The sequence below is a fragment of the Heptranchias perlo genome, chromosome 4, assembly GCF_035084215.1.
Source record: "Heptranchias perlo isolate sHepPer1 chromosome 4, sHepPer1.hap1, whole genome shotgun sequence".
Classification (NCBI taxonomy): Eukaryota; Metazoa; Chordata; class Chondrichthyes; order Hexanchiformes; family Hexanchidae; genus Heptranchias; species Heptranchias perlo.
In genome coordinates, this window is record NC_090328.1 from 71645902 (window position 1) to 71666964 (window position 21063).

A 21063-nucleotide genomic window follows, 5' to 3' on the forward strand; every position below is an offset into this window, starting at 1 on the left:
GTCCATAATTTGCCTTATTTCATATTGAACTGAACTTTATCAATTATAGTTCAAAAAAAGTATAAGAGAACCACGGCAGTCAACTGCAATGGAAAAAGAAATTCCCTGGAACAGAAAATACCACATTCAGAATCTCTAACTTCTACTTTGACCTCAGCAATCGCACTTTTTGTAAAAGACAAACAAGGCCAAAACCTTAGGATCAAATAAGCTTTACTTGACCACATAACAGAAATAAGACTTTGTGGCCTTAAAGGGACACAACTTTACCGTAGCAGCAAAAATAATATATTCTGCATTACATGGCATAACACTCCTGTCCTTATAAAACAGCATATCATCTGACTTACCACAAGCAAGGCCATGTAGATCTTCTGGTAACATATTTAAAACAGTGTGTCTACATATGCATACGTCATATTGCATACTTTGTTAGTCACTTACAAAAGGATACAAAGGCAGTAATTTGAATTTGCAAGGTTTCCCAGCAATTGAAAATAGATTAATTGACATAGAAGGCCGAATATCTGTAAACTCTGACTGACCTTGCCAATCACACTTTTTTTTAAAAAAAGAAAGCCAGGGTTCTGACATGCAGGCTGAAGACCAATTAAATGCTGACTACAAGCATCTGCAATTTTTGCGTTCTGACCTCAAATGTATTTATTTAACAGCTAATATATATTCCTTTAAGGCACAAAAACCCAACAGGAAAAGTGGTCCAACCGTGGCTAACAAGAGAAATTAAAGATCGTATTAAATCAAAGAAAGAGGCATATAAAGTTGCCAGAAAAAGCAGTAAGCCTGAGGATTGGGAACATTTTAGAATTCAGCAAAGGAGGACCAAGAAATTGATGATGAAAGGGAAAATAGAATATGAAAGTAAACTAGCGAGAAACATAAAAACGGACTGTAAAAGCTTCTATAAGTATGTAAAAAGGAAAAGATTGGTGAAGGCAAATGTGGGTCCCTTACAGACAGAGACGGGAGAATTTATAATGGGGAATAAGGAAATGGCAGAGAAATTGAACAAATACTTTGTGACTGTCTTCACGGAAGAAGACACAAAAAACCTACCAGAAATATTAGAGAATCAAGGATCTGATGAGAATGAGGAACTGAAGGAAATTAGTATTCGTAAAAAAAAATAGTACTAGAGAAATTAATGGGACTGAAAGTCGATAAATCCCAAGGACCTGATGATCTCCATCCCGGGGTTTTGAAAGAGGTGGCTGTGGAGATAGTGGATGCATTGGTTGTCATCTTCCAAAATCCTATAGATTCTGGAACGGTTCCTGCAGTTGGAGGGTAGCAAATGTAACCCCACTATTTAAGAAAGGAGGGAGAGAGAAAACACAGAACTTACAGACCTGTTAGCCTGATATCAGTAGTCGGGAAAATGTTAGAATTTATTATAAAGGATGTGATAACAGGACACTTAGAAAATAATAATAGCATTTGGCAGAGTCAACATGGATTTATGAAAGGGAAATCATGTTTGACAAACCTATTGGAGTTCTTTGAGGATGTAACTAGTAGAATAGATAAGGGGGAACCAGTGGATGTAGTGTATTTGGATTTTCAGAAGGCTTTCAATAAGGTCCCACACAGGAGATTGGTGGACAAAGTTAGAGCACATGGAATTGGGGGTAATATACTGGCATGGATTGAGAATTGGTTAAGAGACAGAAAACAGAGAGTAGGAATAAACAGGTCTTTTACAGATTGGCAGACTGTGATTGGTGGGGTACGGCAGGGATCGGTGCTTGGGCCCCAGCTATTCACAATCTATATCAATGATTTGGATATGGGGACCAAATGTAATACTTCCAAGTTTGCTGATGACACAAAACTAGGTGGGAATGTGAGTTGTGAGGAGGATGCAAAGAGGCTTCAAGGGGATATAGACAGGCGAGGTGAGTGAACAAGAACATGGCAGATGAAATATAAAGTGGAAAAATGTGAAGTTATCCACTTTGGCAGGAAAAACAGAAATGCAGTGTATTTTTTAAATGGTAAGAGATTGGGAAATGTTCAAAGGGACCTGGGTGTCTTTGTACATGAGTCACTGAAAGCTAACATGCAGGTGCAGCAAGCAATTAGGAAGGCAATGATACGTTGGCCTTTATTACAAGAGGATTTGAGTACAGGAGTAAAGATGCCTTACTGCAATTATATCGGGCCTTGGTGAGCCCGCACCTGGAGTATTGTGTACAATTTTGGTCTCCTTACCTAAGAAAGGATATACTTGCCATAGAGGGAGTGCAACAAAGGTTCACCAGACTGATTCCTGGGATGGCAGGATTGTCGTATGAGGAGAGATTGAGTACACTAGGCCTGTATTCTAGAGTTTAGAAGAATGAGAGGTGATCTCATTGAAACATACAAAATTCTTACAGGGCTCGACAGAGTAGATGCAAGGAGGATGTTTCCCCTGGCTGGGGAGTCTAGAACCAGGGGTCACAGTCTCAGAATAAGGGGTAAGGCATTTAGGACTGAGATGAGGAGAAATTTCTTCACTCAAAGGGTGGTGAATCTTTGGAAATCTCTACCCCAAAGTGCTGTGGAAGCTCATTCTTTGAGTACATTCAAAACAGAGATCGATAGATTTCTAAATACTAAAGGTATCAAGGGATATGGGAATGGTGCAGGAAAATGGCGTTGTGGTAGAAGATCATCCATGATCTTGTTGAATGGCAGAGCAGACTCGAGGGGCCGGATGGCCTACTCCTGCTCCTGTTTCTTATGTTGTTGTTATTAGATTTTGACCTATAAGTGGCACATCTCCCCCTTAGTAGCAGAATAATACATTGTAAATTACAAGATATAATGCCGCTATCCTTATAATTATTGTTAGAAACACCGCAGGAACTTACTCATACATATGGTGCATAGTGCAATTTTTTCTCTTTCACATTTCAGATGTAGAGAAATATTTTGAGAGAAAAAAAGAAGAAACTTTAATGCATGGTACATTTGACCTCGAGCATGAAATTAACAAGCATTTTCAAGTCTCCACAGTTCCCCCATCAAACAACAATTCAACTCTGACTGAAAGCTGTAGTGTATATATACAAAGCAATCTGAGTGCTTCTGACCTGGAGCCAGAAACTGACGAACATTTTCTAGTCTCGGTAGTTCCTTCATCAAACTTTAAAAACTGATTGGCTTGAAGTCCCTGGTCCAAATAGCCCCTGTCACCTGTTACCCTGCTTCATCTGAATCTGTAAGCACTGCACAGTTCACATTCTGTGAGCATTTTTTTAACAAAAGTCCTTTCAGTAGGTATTTTGTTTCCACATGCCAGAAATAAAATTTATAACATAATAAGCACCAAAAAAAAACAAATCTCAAAACTGACTCAAAAAAGAACTTACCTAGCCTATCTTTTAGTATTAAAAAGAACTTTTCCTCTCAAAGGCCTCCTTTCTATTCAGGAACTTGGGCTTGCCTTCTAATCTCTTCCCACAGCTAGGATTGTTTAGCTGGAAGTTCGGTTTTGACGTTTTTCAGGCTTCCACACGTGCAATCTGATAGTCCTTTAATACCTTCCTTTTGCGCTCTGTCTTCTGTTGTGTCGTGCATGTGTGACCTTTCAAGCCTCAGCACACTTTGGCAGCCCTTACTATTTCTGGAAATTCTGGTAGAAAGGAATGGTAACCAACTTTTGGTGCTAGTTCACTTCCAACCTCGACTAATATAACGATGGACAAGTAAGCGCTGTTACATTATTAAAAAATTACATCTCCATTTCTTTATTTTTAATCTCAGCTATTTATACTGCAGCCTGAATGGGGAAAAAAAATACAATCAAAGCCATTAGGGGCAAAGAGAGAGTATGAGAATAGATTAACGGCTAACATAAAAGGAAACCCAAAATTCTTTTATAAACATATAAATAATAAAAGGGTAATCAAAGGAATGGTGGGGCCGATTAGGGACAAAAATGGAGATCTTCTTGTGGAGGCAGAGGGTATGGTTGAGGTGCTAAATGAATACTTCGCGTTGGTCTTCACTAGAGAAAAGGATGCTGCCAAAATAGCAGTAAAAGAGGAGGTAGTAGCGATATTGGATAGGATAAAAATAGATAAAGAGGAGGGACTTAAAAGGTTGGCAGTATTCAAATTGAAAAGTCACCCATCCAGATGGAATGCATCCTAGGTTACTGAGCGAGGTAAGGGTAGAAATTGCAGAGGCTTTGGCCACAATCTTCGAATCCTGCTTAGATATGGTGGCAGTGCCAGAAGACTGGAGAATTGCAAATATTACAGCCCTATTCAAGAAGGGGGAGTGGGATACAGCTTAAGTCAGCTTAACATCGGTAGTGGGGAAACTATTAGAGACAATAATCCGGGACAAAATAAATTGGCACTTGAAAAAGTATGGGCTAATAAATGAAAGTCAGCACTGATTTGTTAAAGGAAAATTGTGTTTAACTAACTTGATTGAGTTCTTTGATGAAGTAATGGAGTGGTTTGATGAGGTCGTGCGGTTGATGTGCATACGGACTTTGCTCACCTGACGAAGGAGCAAAGCTCCGAAAGCTTGTGATTTCAAATAAAGCTGTTGGACTATAACCTGGTGTTGTGCGACTCCTTACATTTATTACTGGAGGCATAGAAGCAAAAGCAAGGAAGTTATGCTAAACCTTTATAAAACACTGATAAGGCCTCAGCTAGAGTATTGTGTTCAATTCTGGGCATTACACTTTAGGAAGCATGTCAAGACCTTAGAGAGGGCGCAGAAGAAATTTACTAGAATGGTACCAGGGATGAGGAACTTCAGTTATGTGGAGAGACTGGGGTTGTTCTCCTCATTGATTTGATAGAGGTGTTCAAAATCATGAAGGGCTTTGATAGAGTAAATAAGGAGAAACTGTTTCCAGTGGCAGAAGGATCGGTAACCGGAGGACACAGATTTAAGGTGATTGGCAAAAGAGCCACAGGTGACATGAAAGGGTGGTGGAAGCAGATTCTATAATAACTTTCAAAAGGGAATTGGATATAGACTTGAAAGGAAAAAAATTTGCAGGGCTGTGGGGAAAGAGCAGGGGTGTGGGATTAATTGGATAGCTCGTTCAAGGAGCCGGACAGGCATGATGGGCTGAAAGGCCTCCTTCTGTGTTGTAACATGCTATGATACTATTGGCGGGCAAGCAGAGTGCTTTTTTTCACTCTTCTGGTTTGCTCAGAAAATAACAGGGAAAAACAATGCATATTCAGTTCTTTTTGACTACCAGATGCAACAACAGTTCAGCAAACAATCCACAAGAAATCCTATGAGTTCATAATTAAAATTGGTGAAGTAACTACATACAATTTCATAACTACGCCACTGTACAATAAACCGTGTATAATAAAGCAGGTAAAGCACACTCTTGGTGGGCTACCTAACGAGGAGATTGTCAGTTCACAAAGCCAAAGTTGAGGAGGACGGGAAATATGGTACATGGAGAAGAGTATACTTAGAATGTAGATTTTTTTTTTCTGCTGCTTAACCTTTTCTATGCTGTTTAAGTTGCTTAATTTGAGTGCAAATGGTAGAGCCAAGGTAAAGTAACAGTGTTCTGGCAGGTGTGCACCCACAGGATATTGTCTCTCCATACAGTACCACTTCTGTGCCTTCCTGCCAGCCTACTCAGCCGCTGGTACATGTCGCAGAAAGTCATCAGGGCCAGGCTTTCCTTCCATCAGCAGTGGAGATGTAGCCTACAGCAGATCCCTCTGGGGCTTCTGCTGTCTTGAGAAGAGGACAACCTCAATTCACAAAGGCTCCTGGAGGAAAGCAACAAACAGACACTTTGCATCCTGCTGCCATTGAGGAAGAATCAAGGAGAAGTAGGAAATTAAGATTGAAAGGACACACAATTGCAAGCACCGAGAGGAAGCACAAAACAGTAGGAAAATGCACAGAACTCTTAATTAAAAATTAATTTATAAAAGCAAAGACATTATATGTACAGACTTTTTTTTGGTAAGATAGGGGTATGTTTATAAAATAGATGTAAAGGTTATTGGAGCAGCTCTTGCACATTTCTTTTAAGTTGTAGATGCCGTTGAATGCATTTTGGGCAAGGTGACTGCAAGTGTGAAACATTCTTATTTATAGTGTTTTACAAGATGTGACTATCTCCTTTCACCTTGGCCACTTTGTTGAGGTCATTGAACTTCTTCTAGCACTGAGTTGCTCTATGTGTGGGTTGTTGAAGGTGGAACAGACTGCGAAGGCCAGCTCCTTCCACTGTGCCATATCCTTTGGTTGGTTTCCTTTCGTCGGCTTCAAGAAACAACACTCTCCTTTATTTAGGCCAACAAAATCTCTATGCTGAAATCTGAAAACTCAGGGCATTGGGCCCTGCTGCTATACTCGCAGGCATGCTTTATGCAATCACTCTTGTTGCCTGATGTTAGATTTATGTCCTGCCCCTTCAAGCTGCTGCATCACCAATTTCCTGCCTCTCCAAAGGTGAGCTCCCAATAGCAAATGGTTATGGTGCTGGGAGCCCACCTTTTAATATTATTAACAATCCTGACCAACATGATGGGGTCACACGGGTGGTGGATGTCCTGCCCTGATGCACCTCTAACCACAGAGGAATACCTAGTCCAACAGCTTTTGTACAGTGATTTAAGTTGTGTTGTACTTTATCTCAACACTATATATATAAATATATTTGCAGTCTTGGGCAATTGGCCACCATAGCTGGAATAGACCAATCAGACTTTGGTCCTGTGGGACGACCTCAGTTGTCATCCTCTGTTGGAAAGGATATGAAAGAACAAGAAGGTGATTTAACCAAAGAGAAAATACTCCCAGGAGTACCACAAGCCACGCAGGTGAATAAAGTTTACATTTTTTAAAGAAATAACTTGTAATTATATAGCACCTTTTATGTCCTCAGGATGTCCCAAAGTGCTTCAAAGCTACTTAATTATTTTCTGGAATGTATTCACTGTTCTGTAGGCAAACACAGCAGCCACTTTTTGATGTTAAAAAGATAAATGACCAGTTAATCTGTTTTGGTGGTGTTGGTTGAAGGATAAATTTTAGTCAGGATAATTGTTTAGCCTATTAATAGATTAAGAAAAAAATTATAGAAATTTAATGAACTTGACTGGTAACTCACCTATAAATTCATCAAATTTTTTTTTATGGAATGCATTATTACAATAACAAATTAGACTCTGATATTTATGATTGGTCCCTCATTTATTGAAGCAGTTCACATGTCTGAATATTCTTGTGACGTATGTTGGTATTTAATTAACCTTTAAATAATTGATTGTCAGAGCATTGTCACCTCACTTCATTGATAAACTCTGACTATTGATACAAATTCATCTGACATCATAATCCAACAAGTCTCACTATCCCTTGGTTAGGTACTTTTCTGTTAAAGTAAATTTGCCAGAGTAATACATTTTCATATTTATTGGATTCTTCTAAGGAGCCTAATTTACTCTGCTTTTGTTGAAGACAGATCAGACTGAGTATTAGGGATCAGAGATTAGTCTGATTAAAGATCTTTTGGAGAATATATTTTTATATTCAATCTGTTAGGTGTATTGCCTTATATGTCTCTAGTGTTTCATAACAAAAGTGGAATGTTCCACGCAAGAGTCGTGCAACTTTGAAGAGTTTAAAAAGTACTTTTTTAAAAAAGTAAATCCCCTCTTTTTATTGAATTTCGACACAGAACCACATGATTTTCCATTGCATCAGTCTATGATTCTTTGATAACTAATATGCAGATAAAAAGAAAAAGTGAATGCTGCAAATGCTGGGATTGTTCTCCTTAACCGGAGAAAGTTATGGGGAGATTTAATAGAAGTGTTGAAAATTATGAGGGGTTTTGATGGAGTCAATAAGGAGAAACTGTTTCCATTGGCAGGAGGGTCTGTAACCAGAGGACACAGAGCTAAGATAATTGGCAAAAGAACCAGAGGGGAGATGAGGAAATAGCTCTTCAAAGATCTGACATAGGCATAATGGACCGAATGGTCTCCTTCAGTGCTGTATGATTCTGTGGAAATCTTAAAAAAAACAGAAAATGCTAGAAGTACACACTAGGTCTGCAAGCATCCAAAAAAAGAAAAGAATGGTTAACTGAATTTCTTCTGTAGTTATCCCTACCAATATTTGCCTCCCTTTTTTTTTGAAGACATTCATTTGTTGCTAGGAAGGCAGATCCACAAGGGTCTGCCACCCTCATATATCTTACACAGGTGGCTGTTATTCAAGTATGAACCATGACCGTGAGTATTGGTGGGCTATTTTACCACAGGGGCCTCACACCTGAGCCTGATTGACATATGCACATAGGTTGTTTGACTGCAACCAGGACCACAGTCAATTATATATTTTTCCTCTCCCTCAACTAGAAGGGCTGAGGTCAGTTGTCGTACCTCTACCAGGTCGATTAACTTAGCAAAGACCAGGGACGGATCTTGGGACCTTACTGCTACTCTGGCAGTGCCATTTGGATTGTGACTGTTAATGTTAACTTGTCTTTGCTGGGCCAATGGCAGAAAGAAAAGTTACTTATCTGATGTGTATTTCCAGCATTTCTGTTTTTGTTGCTAAAAATTATGTGTTAGCTTCAGTTATTTTTTGACTCAATTTGGTATCCAGTGATTTAATAGCCTAACTAATGTGAAGGCTTTCAGTCCTTACTAACAAACTTATGGATCAATTGAAGTATCCTTCCTTAATACACTTTGATGGACATACCCCGAGCATATCAGTTGCCTATTTTTGGTTCTCCTTGTTAATTGTATCCATGTGATTTATATCAATTAGTGTTAATTGTATTCAGGTGGTGCATATCAATTGGGAACGCACTTCTATCCATTTATAAGAAAGCCGATCTAGGGTGTGGTGTGGGTGTAATGTTGATCTCTGTGAATAAAGGCTTGGAAGCAACTGAAGACCAGGCTTTAGTATTCTATCCTTCACCATCTGGCTATCCAGTTTATAACACTCCTGAAGGCTTTCTTCAGAGCCATGTCCCTGGTAATTGAGAGGTTATTTCAACATGTGGCTGACATCGTTGAGATGATTGTCATAATATCTGCTCCTGCTGTGGCACTGGCTCAGGAAGTACTGATCACCGAGGGTGATGTTCTACTTCTAGCATTAGTTTGGTTCCAGTAAAGATAATCGAGAGACGTCTTAATTACAGCCAGGTCAGATGACCAGTGAAAGTCTGCGTAGTACAAAATTGTTCATGAAATCTTTGCAATAATACAATCTTGTGCATTGATCCCTAAATCATTCTGTATTGTCCTGAGAAGTGACAATAAATGTAAAGGAGGTAAACACCCTAAAATGTAGTGATAAGAAATTACTGTCCTGATGGTGCTGCAGCCACTACGACAGCTGACTGATGCCCACTTGAATCACTCTTCACACAGCATCTGGCAAATAAACCAGGATCAGATTGCAGAGATATCGTTAGCCATAAGTTTTTTTTCTAAGTACAGATCCACAGCAAAACTGAGAGTACTAACGACAGCACTCAGCAGATCAAGCAAGGAGGAAGGGGAGTGGGGGTGGTGCATTTAGTAGATCTGAGGTCAGCTAAATGAGCATAACATTAATTCGACTCAGACAATATTGAAGACATCATATGAATTTCTACTGTAATTATTTGAGCACCATTTTATAATAAAACATGTCACCACAAATTTATTTGGCAATAATAAATCATTAAAGATGTAGTTATATTGAGTTTGTACATTTTGGAGAACTACAGATGTGTATGCCAGCACAAGAGGTAAATTGTAACAAATAGCTTTTCTCATTTTCTACTTTAGACTATCCTCCTAGATTGTAAATGATCTACTATTCTGATATGTTAATATTTTTCCTTTAGCTTTATGCTGTAGATCAAGCCTTTCGGAAACAATCTGGATCTGCATTGATCCCCAAAGGTTTCACAAATCCGTCTATTCAACTTGCAAGTCAATCATTTGAATCTAAACCCAAAAACTTACAATCTAGACACCCGAGCTCTGAGGAAGAAGCTGGTAATAAATTTCCTAGTTTAGAAGAAGCAAATGGCTACAATGATAGAACAAGCAAGCAACTTTCCTCAGGGAGGAATGGTCAACCCCAAGAACAAGCAGCGGCGCAGTTTTCAGGAAAATTGCTGGGCCATTCACAAGATGACCAGTCCAGTGCTAGCTCAGGCACAGTTGACACACACAGTCAGAAGAGTCATAACAGCAGAAAATCAAATGCAGATGTTAACAAGAGAAATAAAAAGAAAAGTAATAGTCTTGTTGCAGTTGGTAACGATGGCTCTTTGACCCCAATCGGATGGAATAAAAATGAACCAAAAGCTGCTGATGAAGAATTTATAAAATGTGAAGCAGAATCTGATATCCCTGAAAATGTTCATTCCATTGATTGATTACTTGAGTCAGATGAGGGTTTTTAAATGCTATATGTACTCTTTGCCGTTTCTGAAAATAGAAGTGGTGTTGCACTGTTAAAGATTTGTAAAATTTAGTGTATTGGTCACATCAGTGAAATTTTGTCTTTTTTTATGCTGGGTGGTAAAATCATAAATCGTACCCTTACGTTTGCAGGTCATATAAACTTTTGTGAAGATGTAACCTATTGTGAAGACCCACATAAGCACCCGACAAAGGAAGGCTGAAACTTCTTGAAATTCTTCCGCTGTGAGTCTGGCCTGACATTGACCCTGTCCCAAATCTTGGGAACGGAGTCATTAGCAAAGGGGGCGGGGCCTGTGCCATTCACTGCACTCCCTGGACATCTGCACCAGGAATATCAGAACAAGGGGGTGAGGATGGGCTGTTGGGCCTGAAGACAATTAAAGCCTTTCAAAAAAACTGCCGATTTTAAACTTCCCACTTTCCTAGCGGCAGTCGATTCTCAGCGTGCAGAAGTACTTTCTGGGGCTGGAAGTGGCATCCCATCCCACCTCTTCTGGCGTCTTGTGCGTGCCTGCCTGCCTTTTGGAATCTCTTCGCTGTGAAAATGGGGCAGAGAATCAACAGAACTAGGTCTCACCCCAAATTTTGATCCCTCATCCACCCGCCTGGGGTATGCCAGCGCCCTACCTACCTAGGCCCTGGAATTTCACTTTCCATAGAAAGCTCCAAACATGGTTATGTATAAAAACAATATTTAATAATCAATAATGACGATATAAATCAGAACTTGTGTTCATGCTCTCTCACTCACTTTCTCCCTCCCTTCACAAAACTTTTAGTTTTTCCTTATATAGCCAAGGGTAGCAGGAGCCACACCTCCATCTTCCCACAACCCAATACTTCAGGATTGTTTACACTATTCATTACATTTTAATGTGTATGCGAAGAAGTATTGCCATTCTTGAATTTTTGATTTTATTTTCCTTTCCCTCCTCTCCCATCCCTCTCACTCTTTCAGCTTGAATTGCTGCTTAAAAGAGAAATCGGGTAAAGGGGTTAATTAATACGTATAAATGATATGCTGTCTTAATTTTCCATTTTCCTAAGAAATTGCGCTAGGAACAAAATGTATATATGCACATATTATTTTTATATAATCATTAATTGTGTGAAGAGCATATTTGTGGGATACTGCAAATTTAATTAAACATTAGGATTAAAACACTAAATATTCACTGGCAAAAGAGTAGTTTTATATGAAAAACTAACTTTTAATTTAGCTTGTTAATTGATGTCAACAGGCGATAGTATCGAGCTGATGTCATAAAGCACAAAGTAGTTTCTGCCTAAAACTAGTAAAAATATTTTCCATTTTTAGAATCTGTTTGCTCTATAATAATCAGAAATATTGACTAATTTTAAGGATATAGTGACTATTGCTATCTGGGCTAGTTCCCAATATTTTATTTGTGCTCTCTGCAAAAGTCTTTTAAACCAAAACTTGACCTATGTATGAAATATATGAGATAGTGAGTTGCAGGGCCAACAATGAACCTTTATACTGTTCAAATAAAATGAGATGCCACCATGTATAACTAATCTCTCTAAAATTGGTAGAATAACACCAGGATGACAGACCTTGTAACTCAGACCAAGTAATTGAATCAAATTTATTGTCAGAACTAAAATTATACAGAAACACAAAGAAGAATAGCAAGCATGGTTCTTAACTTTCACCAGGACATTAAACTATTTTCTGAGATCATATTTTAAGATTCAGGGTCCTTCTTGCAAACATTAACTTGAATTTTGATGAAGCAAAACACAGTTTTAAGTGCCATGGGGTCCCTTCTTGCCACAATGACTCGATGTGCTGTTTTGAAGTGAATTACTGAGATAAACTTAAGAACTGGTGAAAGTTTGTCATATTTATTCCCAGTTTCTGGCTATAGAACTATTCATCATAGTCACAATAGTAGCACACCATATTAATGAGCAACAATACCCACTGGCTGTGATACCCAGGAAATGGTAATGCAATGTGCACCTATCCTGTTGTCTGAATGCACAGTATTTCTTTATTTGACTAATTAGCAGGTCAAACCAGCTGGCCTGCATTCCCACAGACAGCCTGACGGTTTTCTCAGCTGGTGATCTTGAGAGAAAAGGCGGCTTTCATTTTAATGTAAGCCAGTTCAGAAAGATCATTTGCCTATTCTCTTTCTAAATAATTAACAAATAAATGAGGAGATATAAAGTGCAATCTTGTCATTTTAAACAGGATGTTTCTCACTCAGTCATAGTAATTAAGTATTGCCCCTTGAATGTGCATCAGTTCTTTGGATCCAATAACTCTAACATTTTCTTGGTGATTTTTAATATCCTTGCCTCAATTTAGCCTTATAATGTACATATATAGTTATCTAGTATTTAAAACAAATGATCAGAAAATTGTACCGTTGCTCTGAAAAAGCTGCTGGTATCGTAATTTGTATTTGTCAGAATATTTGTCACCTCTTGATTTCATTTAACAAAATTTGACTTCACTGATGCAGTTTTAAGTTTATCATATAACACCTAACTAACCATTTGTGAGTGCCTTAATTGAAGCTTTTGTTACATTGATGAAAAGGAAGAAAATTACATTTATTGATGTAAGCTGCTGCTTCTGTTAACTGAGCGTGCATGTCCAAAAATCAAATGGCAATCTCATCCAAACTTTGACTAAATTTGCAAGAATGTTGGTTTTACATAGTGAGGGAGTAATTATGCTAATTGTTAACAAATACAGATAATTTTGATTTGTTACTTTTAGTAAATCCACCTACCCACAGTGAGAGTTGGGGGGGTGCTTCATTCATCTCATCCACTGGAACTTCAGCAGACATGTGGACAAACCCCTGTGGAAATTCATCCCCAGTATATTTATTTGTGAATTCATAAGATAAATCATGATGCTTTAGGTATTTGTTTACCATCATGTTAAGAATCTGAACGTTCCTTTTTATGAGCACAGCAATGTCAAATATGCCAGCATAATAATAATATTCTGTTTCTACATATCAAGCTATATTCATAATATGGCATTGCTCATCTTCAGATGTTAGCACTTTAAACAGCGAGTAGAATTTTGTATCAGTGAATTTTTATTTATTATAACCAAAATTACAGTTGTCAGGAATTCACTTTTGTGTTCCAATTTGATCCTATAACTTAGTACTAAATTATATTTGTTTTGGAGGCAATCACAAGAAATCTTAGAGACATTTCTTGTTAATGATCTGATTAACACCTTTTCCCTATTCTTGCTTTATTTTGTCAATAAGCAATTGACATGTTTGAAGGTTTTGTTATGTGACTTTGGGTCATTGGTCAGTAATACAATGAGTACAGATTACAAAACGGATGCACAGTCTCGTTATACCACTTTTGTGCTAAAGGTATCTCAGAGCATTGGTGAAATGAGGCACATTAAACAATGCTCTCCATGACACAGCTATACCTTCCTCTAATAGTGTTATAAAAGAAGAGATCATGGAATTCGAAAAATGACTATTTGTTAATGAAGCCATTGCTTGTTGCCGTTTCTCTCGAAACTAGTGCCATTGTGGATACACAGATATCTAGTCTCAGTACATACACAGTGGTGCTTTGAGTTTTAAACAAAATCAAAGCACCTAGTTGTGCAGCCCATTTTGCCTGGCCAGACATATGTGAAACCAAGTTGCCAGGAGTGTTTGGTTTAGTGGCTGAATAGAATGGTTTCTATGTATTTTGTGCTGTGACATCAGGAAGTACATTGTTCTGTAGGGCATTTTTCAGACTCCATGTGTTATACAACATGAATTTGTACTCAGATTGCAAGTTTCTATAGGTATGGCTGACAGCAGTGTAATTCTGTATTAGGAATTTTTATAATTACATTTGTTCACTCAAGTGAAAATAAGGTGGACCAGATATCTAATAAGTGACAAAATTGTAAGTGAGTTATTGTTGCATCACAAGCAGAACTGTTTATTGCCCCATGTAACTGGCTACAACCTTATTCTATTTGTAATACTTGTGGTAGGTATACTGTATAAAAAAAATAAATCTAATATTTTTAGAGCTCCAAAAAAACTTTTGTAATGTGTGGAAATTGATTTTTATTTGTTATTTCTTCTTTCAAGTCCTGCAATCACTTTTAAATTATTTAATTACATCTCTTCATCTTTTTCTAGCCTGACCTTTTGAATCATTATGGGTTCTGTTTGCTAATGTCATTGAGAAAACCACCACTAGTAAAAAAATGTACTTTATGCTGACATCAACTTTTGTGCTAACTTTTAGCAAATGGAGGAAAATATACTCCTTTGTGATGTTCTGCACCTGGTCAGAAGGCACAGTTGAGAATCACTTTAAATTGCACAACTCAGTATTAACTTCTTGTACCACTGGGACTAATCAGTGGTGTGCACCTTTAAGCACTGGAGCACTAATGCACTATGCCATAGAGTAGTGGGGCTTGAGCTTGTGTTTGCAATTTGCCCCCACAAGTTGAGTTCCTGATCTGAGCATGCTGCTGTGGAAAGGTGCTGGTGGCAGTTGCTTCGCCACAAAGAGGGGAAGGTCATATGACACACCTTCTAATGGCTGGTTTCAGAAAGGAATCAGCAAAGTCCTTGGAGTAGATTGTGATTGGGTGCAGCACCGAGAGACCAGAAGACTGAGGGAGAAAAATATTTTTTTTACAAAAAAGGGAAAGTCACTCCAAATAGCGCAAAGATGAAAAGGAAAACAAAATCATTTGTAGCTGAATTTGAAATTTTGCTTTCACAGTATTATGTTACAGATTCTCTTGTACAATAAAATTGCCATTTATAAGAAAATAAATTTATAATTTCTTAACTGCACATTTCTTTTTGTTAACTTCTTAAAGTGATCTAATTCAAGGTACTTTGAATATGCCTTTTATTTTTAAGGTGTTCTGTAGTCTAATATTTTAATTTTGTTTTGTGCATGCTACCTTACAGTAAAGTAATATGTACAAAATAAAATTAAAACACTACAGAATCATTGGGTACGATTTTAATAAGGTGGCAAGATGGCAGCGGGGGGAGGGGATCAATAGGCAAACGCGAATAATAAAAACTTATCGTTCCCCGCGTGATCGCGGCTTAATTGAAGCATTAATCTTGTTTCCAGATTTGCCGTCCGAAAGCAGCGCAGTGGGCGGACTGCGCACCCGCATGTCAAGCTGTCACCTGCAGCGTTTAGATTTAAAGGACCATTGCTCCAATGGATTTTACTGGAGCAAGGAGCAAGGAGCAAGAAGACACAATGGAGCAGCACAGGGGCAAGGCTGCTCCAGGATTCAGCGATGCCTCACTTGAGGTGCTGCTGGCTGGGGTGAGGAGGAGGAGGGAACAATTTTACCCTGCGGACAGGAGGAAGCGCCCTGCCTCGGTCACGAGCAGGAGCAACGTATCCCGCACTTGGGTCCAGTGCAAGAAGAATTTTAATGACCTAACTAGGTCAGCAAAAGTGAGTACACTTACTGATTCTCCTGCATTCCGTGTTGCACATTCCCCTCCTGCCCCTAACTCATTCTGCACTGCCAAGTCTATTCCATCACATCACTCCTCACACCCACTTAAGGCTCATCCTCAACTTACCTTCACTTCCTGAGCACTTCCTCATCTCCCCATTTGTGACCTCACCACTACCACTCACCTCAATCCTGAACCAATGTGATGTCTGTCTGATACTCACCCTCTGATGCTTCTCATGGTCAGCCTCACCCAAAGCAATGCATTCATCGGCTGACCACTTCACCCTCACGCACATCTGCACTTTCTCCCCTTCTAGGAGAGGAGAGCACAAAATGCACGCGAGAGTGTGAGGACTGGAGGGGGGCCACAACAAATAATGGTCCTCACAGAGGCGGAGGAGGAGACCCTGGAGATCAACTGCACCCTCGAGTGCCTGTCTGTTGGGGATGCCGAGACTGGCACCCACAAACGTCTGGTGACAACAACTTTAACATTCATCACACACAACATGAATTGATGTTAACAATGCTTGGCACGTTGAACACCTCAGTATTCTCATCGCAACATGACACATCTGTGATGATGCTTAATATTGCCTTCTGTTCTCTTACAGGCCTTTCAACGACCGCAGTGACGGGAGAGGGTGATTCCTCAGAGGAGCTCCCGGCCTCTGAGGGTGCACCTTCACATCTTAGTGAGCCATCCACCAGACCTCACACTCACACCTCGGTGGGTTCTCGTAGTCAGTTAGTTGGGTTGGCACCTGGTAAGTCACCACACACAAGTAAGCACGAGCAGACACTGGTGACGGGCAGCTGTGGAGAGTCCGTGTTAGTGGGCACATCCCTCTCCAAGCTCTGCTCAGCTGGACGCAGATGCTGAACCCTGGAGGCCAACCTTTAAAAGGAGAATGATTGAGGGACAGCAGCACACTTGCGAGGTACTGGAACAGGTGCCACGCACAAACTCTACAATAGCGTAGAGGATGGAGGAGTCCAACTCCTGCATGAGTGGAATGGTGGCACAGGTACGAGGGAATCTCTGAGATAGTGTCACAGGGACTTGAGGAACTGTCTGAGATAGTGATGCAGGTAAGTGCGGGAATGTCTGCGATGGAGAGAAGGCTTGCCGCCGTTGAGCTTCAAGCACGGCTCACAAATGAGTCCATGTAGGCACTAACGACAGTCGTTCGGACTCAGGATGAACAACATTCTGCCGCTTTAAATAGGCAGACAGAAACTTTACAACTGGGCTTCCAAGGCATCATACATGTCCTCCAAACTGTTCTCCAGTAGGGTGGTACAAGTGATGTGGACTTGGTCCAGGAGAAGGATGATGTTGAAAAGGGACATGGAAGTGGGACGCCACTCAAAGCGCTCCCATGTCTCATCTGTTGCCCCGTCTCAACCAGTAGCCGCAATGCTGCTTCCTCTCCAGGTGCCTGAGTCTGCTCCTGCACAGGTGCAGGTGGAGCAGTCTTTAGAGGGGCCCTCACAGGCTCCAAATCCCAGAGGGCACAGGCCCAAAGCATCTAAGCAGTCCGGGCATGGACATGAGCAACCTGCCACCACCTCTGCTGCAGCCACAGGGGATGCACCACGTAGAAGTAGTAGGAAGACAAAGGCGAAGGATTTGTGATCATGAAAGGTATGCATAAGGGTCTCTGAAAGACTGTCATGTTTTTATTTATATTTGGTTTTTGTTGAAGTCACATTAAATGTTATCATTCTCACCACTACTGCCACATCTTGCCCATTCTTGACTGCGTTTGTGATAGCGCCCTTTCATGTGCTTCATCATGAAAGACGGCACTTGATGCCACCCAGTGGGTGACTTTATGGTGGGTGTATGTGTAGTTGTAGGACTGTTTTGTGCAGTAGGTGGGATGGTGTTGGTGCTGCTCTCTCCAGGTGGGGTGAGGACTGGACTATTCTCACTTTGTGATCTTATGAGAACTGTTCACATATGAGTGACTCCCTGGCCTCACAAGCAGCCAGGTGAGCCGCTGCTCTGCCCATGGGTTTATTGTCGTCCTCCTCTTCTTCCTCCTCAATGTTCATTGCAGATGAGGGCATGGGGCCTCATCAACCGGTGCCCCTCTCTGTTGCGCCATGTTGTGCAGGACACAACACACCCACTCTTGCCGGTGCACTTTGAAGCGCTCCCCAGAACGATTGAGGCACTGAAATCGCATCACCTTCAGTCCTATTCCATGTTCAATTACAGACCTGGTGGCGATGTGACTGTCGTTGAATTGATGCTGTTGCTCACTGATGGGGTTCCTCAAGGGTGTCATTAGCCACATGTGCAGGGGGGGTATCCCTTGTCCCCGAGGAGGCAGCCCTTAAGGCTGTTCGGTGCGTGGAAGAGACCCGGGATGTTGGATTCCCTCAGAATGAACGAATCATGGCAGCTGCCAGGGAATCTTGCACACACGTGAAGAAATCTTCTGCGGTGGTCACAAATGAGCTGAGCGTTGATTGAATAATAACCCTTTCTGTTGATGAACAGTCCTGGCTCGTGTGGAGGTGCTCTGATCGCACCCTGTACAAGTGGGAAGCCAGCCACAGAATGGAATCCCACTGCCCTCTCTGTCTGGCTGAGGTCATCCATGGGGAAGTTGACGTATTGTGAGGTCCTGCAAAACAAACCGTCGGTGACCTGCCTTATGCACTTGTGGACAGATGACTGAGAGACCTCGGCTATGTCACCGATGGCATCCTGGAATGATCCAGAAGCAAAGAAGTTGAGGGCAGTGGTCACTTTAACAGCGACTGGTAATGAGATGCCCCCCAGTCCAGCCGGGAGCAGCTCGGCATGAAGAAGGCTGCAGATGTCTGCGACCACCTGGCGACTCACTCTCAGCCTCCGTATGCACTGCTCCTCGGAGAAGTCCAGGAAGCTGAACCTCAGTCTGTAGACCCTCTGATGAGGGTAGTGCCTCCTGCGACGTCGGTCCCTCTGTTGTTCCCCTCTGTGCTCTTGGGCAGGTGCCTGTGGTGCAGCACTATGTTGTGGAACTGCAAGTGGCGGAAGTGCACGCCGTGCCTGGCGAGGATGGTGATGTTCCTCGTCCTCAGATGTACTGGCGAATGCAGCCATCACGCCCTCCATTCTGACGGTGTCAGTTTGAGGGGGTCTGAAAAGTTGGTAAATATGTGTAAACAGAACAATTCTGAGCGGAAACCAAGAATTTTCAGTCTAAACACACATCTCCCAACCAAAAGTTTGTCTGAGTGAACTGAGTGCCCTGCTGCAATAACTGGCCTTTTATCTCCACCTGTCAAATAGGGATTTAAATGTCCAGATGGCTGCCAGTTGAAACCCGACTACTTTCCCATGCTGTGTTTCTCACAGCATGGGAAACACGTTGAGGCAGCGTTAAAATCACTTGCCTTTATTGTTAATTGGATTTATGGACATTTTAAGTACTTTAAGTACTTGAATTACTGCTTTAAATATCGTCCCGCCAGCTTTAACTGCCGGCGGGACTTCTGGGTTCAGGAACGCCACGCGCTCCCAGATGACTCTGGGTCGTGTGCGTTCTTCAGCGGGTTGGAGCCGGCATTCCTGCCTGCTCCAAAAAAAAACGATTTTCTTTGCCCCCTGCCCCCAACGCACCTACAGATTTCTTTTCAAATTGTGCCCATTGTTTTTTGGCTTGTGATCCCATGTCTACTGCTGATGGATTTAAAAACAAATTACACTAATGTACAGTAGGGATGGTCTTGTAAGTAATTTTTAGATGCACAGTTGTATGAAATATCTATGCAGACAGGGACTGTTGTTGCTTGGCTGGTTATGGTTCCATTAGTTTGTTCTTCACCACCCTCGGATTGGCAGAACTGCATGACCGAGCACTTTGATTCAATCACGAAGTCCATCCCTGGCTTGTCCAACAGCATTACTCGCCTTATTCCTATCTTTAATCAGGTAAGTTAGCTCCATTGGTGCTTCTCCAACTAGTTGAGAGAGAGGGAGAGGGAGGCAGAGAGCTCCAACTAGTTAAGGAGGGCATGAGGTACCAACTCAGAGGAGAATGTTTCAAGTTTTGTTCCTCATTCCTCCCTTTGGATTGAAACTAAAGGAGTTAGGGCGATGTATGTAAGCATTCTCCTGTCCTGGCTAGAGTATATCTAATGTATCTGGCCCATCTAATGCACCTTAACCATTGTGCTGATCCCCACCCCCCCCCCCCCCCAACCCTTGCAGATTCAGCTGTGACGTATCAGATACTGAATCAGGCTTCTGCTCAGAATTTATATCCCCCACCAAAATATTGTAAATGTGGGGCTAGTAGATCCTAGCACGGGGTTTGGTATAAATGAAGATGCTCAGTCACTTTATCCACCAACCAAGTTTTGAAATTTTGGGATATGGTATGGATAAAGAGGTAGCGAGGCCTTCTGTTGCTGGAGGACCTTTTCAGACCAATTAACTTCTGCCCTAGATTTAATATCACGGTCAACTGCCAAGTTTTTGGAAGATCCATCTAGGTACTCTGGGCTGTCGGCACCGCAACTATGTAAGAGCTGGATACTAGTCCCAGAACCCCTGCAGTAAGACTGAGGATCTCTGAAGGAGGCAACATTCTGAACGTGCAAAAAAAAATGGTTTGTTGGTTTTGCAGACGTGTGGCGATCAGATTAACTAAAGGCAACCTGCCGTACCACCTATGCTGAGCCCAATTGTGTATTAAGCAAAGTGAGCTTATCTGTTTGCAACTAGGGTTTCTAGCTTGGATGGTGGCATGAAAATTGTTAATGGCCTACTGAAGCAAGTGAACATTTTCCAGGGTCAAAGGGCCAGCATCAGTTTCTTGTTGCTAATGTGACTCCTGGTGTACTTTTGGAGACATTTCAGCTTAGACAGTATACTCTGAGAAGGGAGGATCAAATGATACTTGTCCTCGTCATTTAGAAACAAAGGTGTCGATTTTAATTCCCAACAAGTTTTGGGCAGGTGGGGGCAGGGCGAGTGCAAAATGCACTCAAGCCCAGATTTGAGGCCCGAGTATTTAATCCTGAAATTTAATCCATAAAGTTGCAGCTGTCCGGAGGGCAGGAGTGGATGTTTGGCCAGCCAGAGGCCGCCGGCCGGCAGTAAAGGATGGCTTGCCGGCAAGTAGG

General features: G+C 41.2%; 1 protein-coding gene across 3 annotated transcripts in view; it reads left to right on the top strand.

Annotated features, from left to right (window-relative positions):
• The window catches only part of cep78 (centrosomal protein 78), a 93973-nt gene extending 79451 nt beyond the window's left edge, over positions 1-14522 (top strand). The window contains exons 15-16 of one of the 3 annotated variants that reach the window (XM_067983117.1): positions 6680-6836; positions 9875-14522. In XM_067983117.1, coding sequence (XP_067839218.1) covers positions 6680-6836; positions 9875-10414 — 697 coding nt within the window. In that variant the 3' untranslated portion in view covers positions 10415-14522. Of the gene's footprint in view, positions 1-6679; positions 6837-7891; positions 7977-9874 lie in introns of those variants that run through there. The other 2 variants (XM_067983119.1, XM_067983118.1) reach the window with 2 other exon arrangements.
• Positions 14523-21063: the final 6541 nt, after the last annotated feature.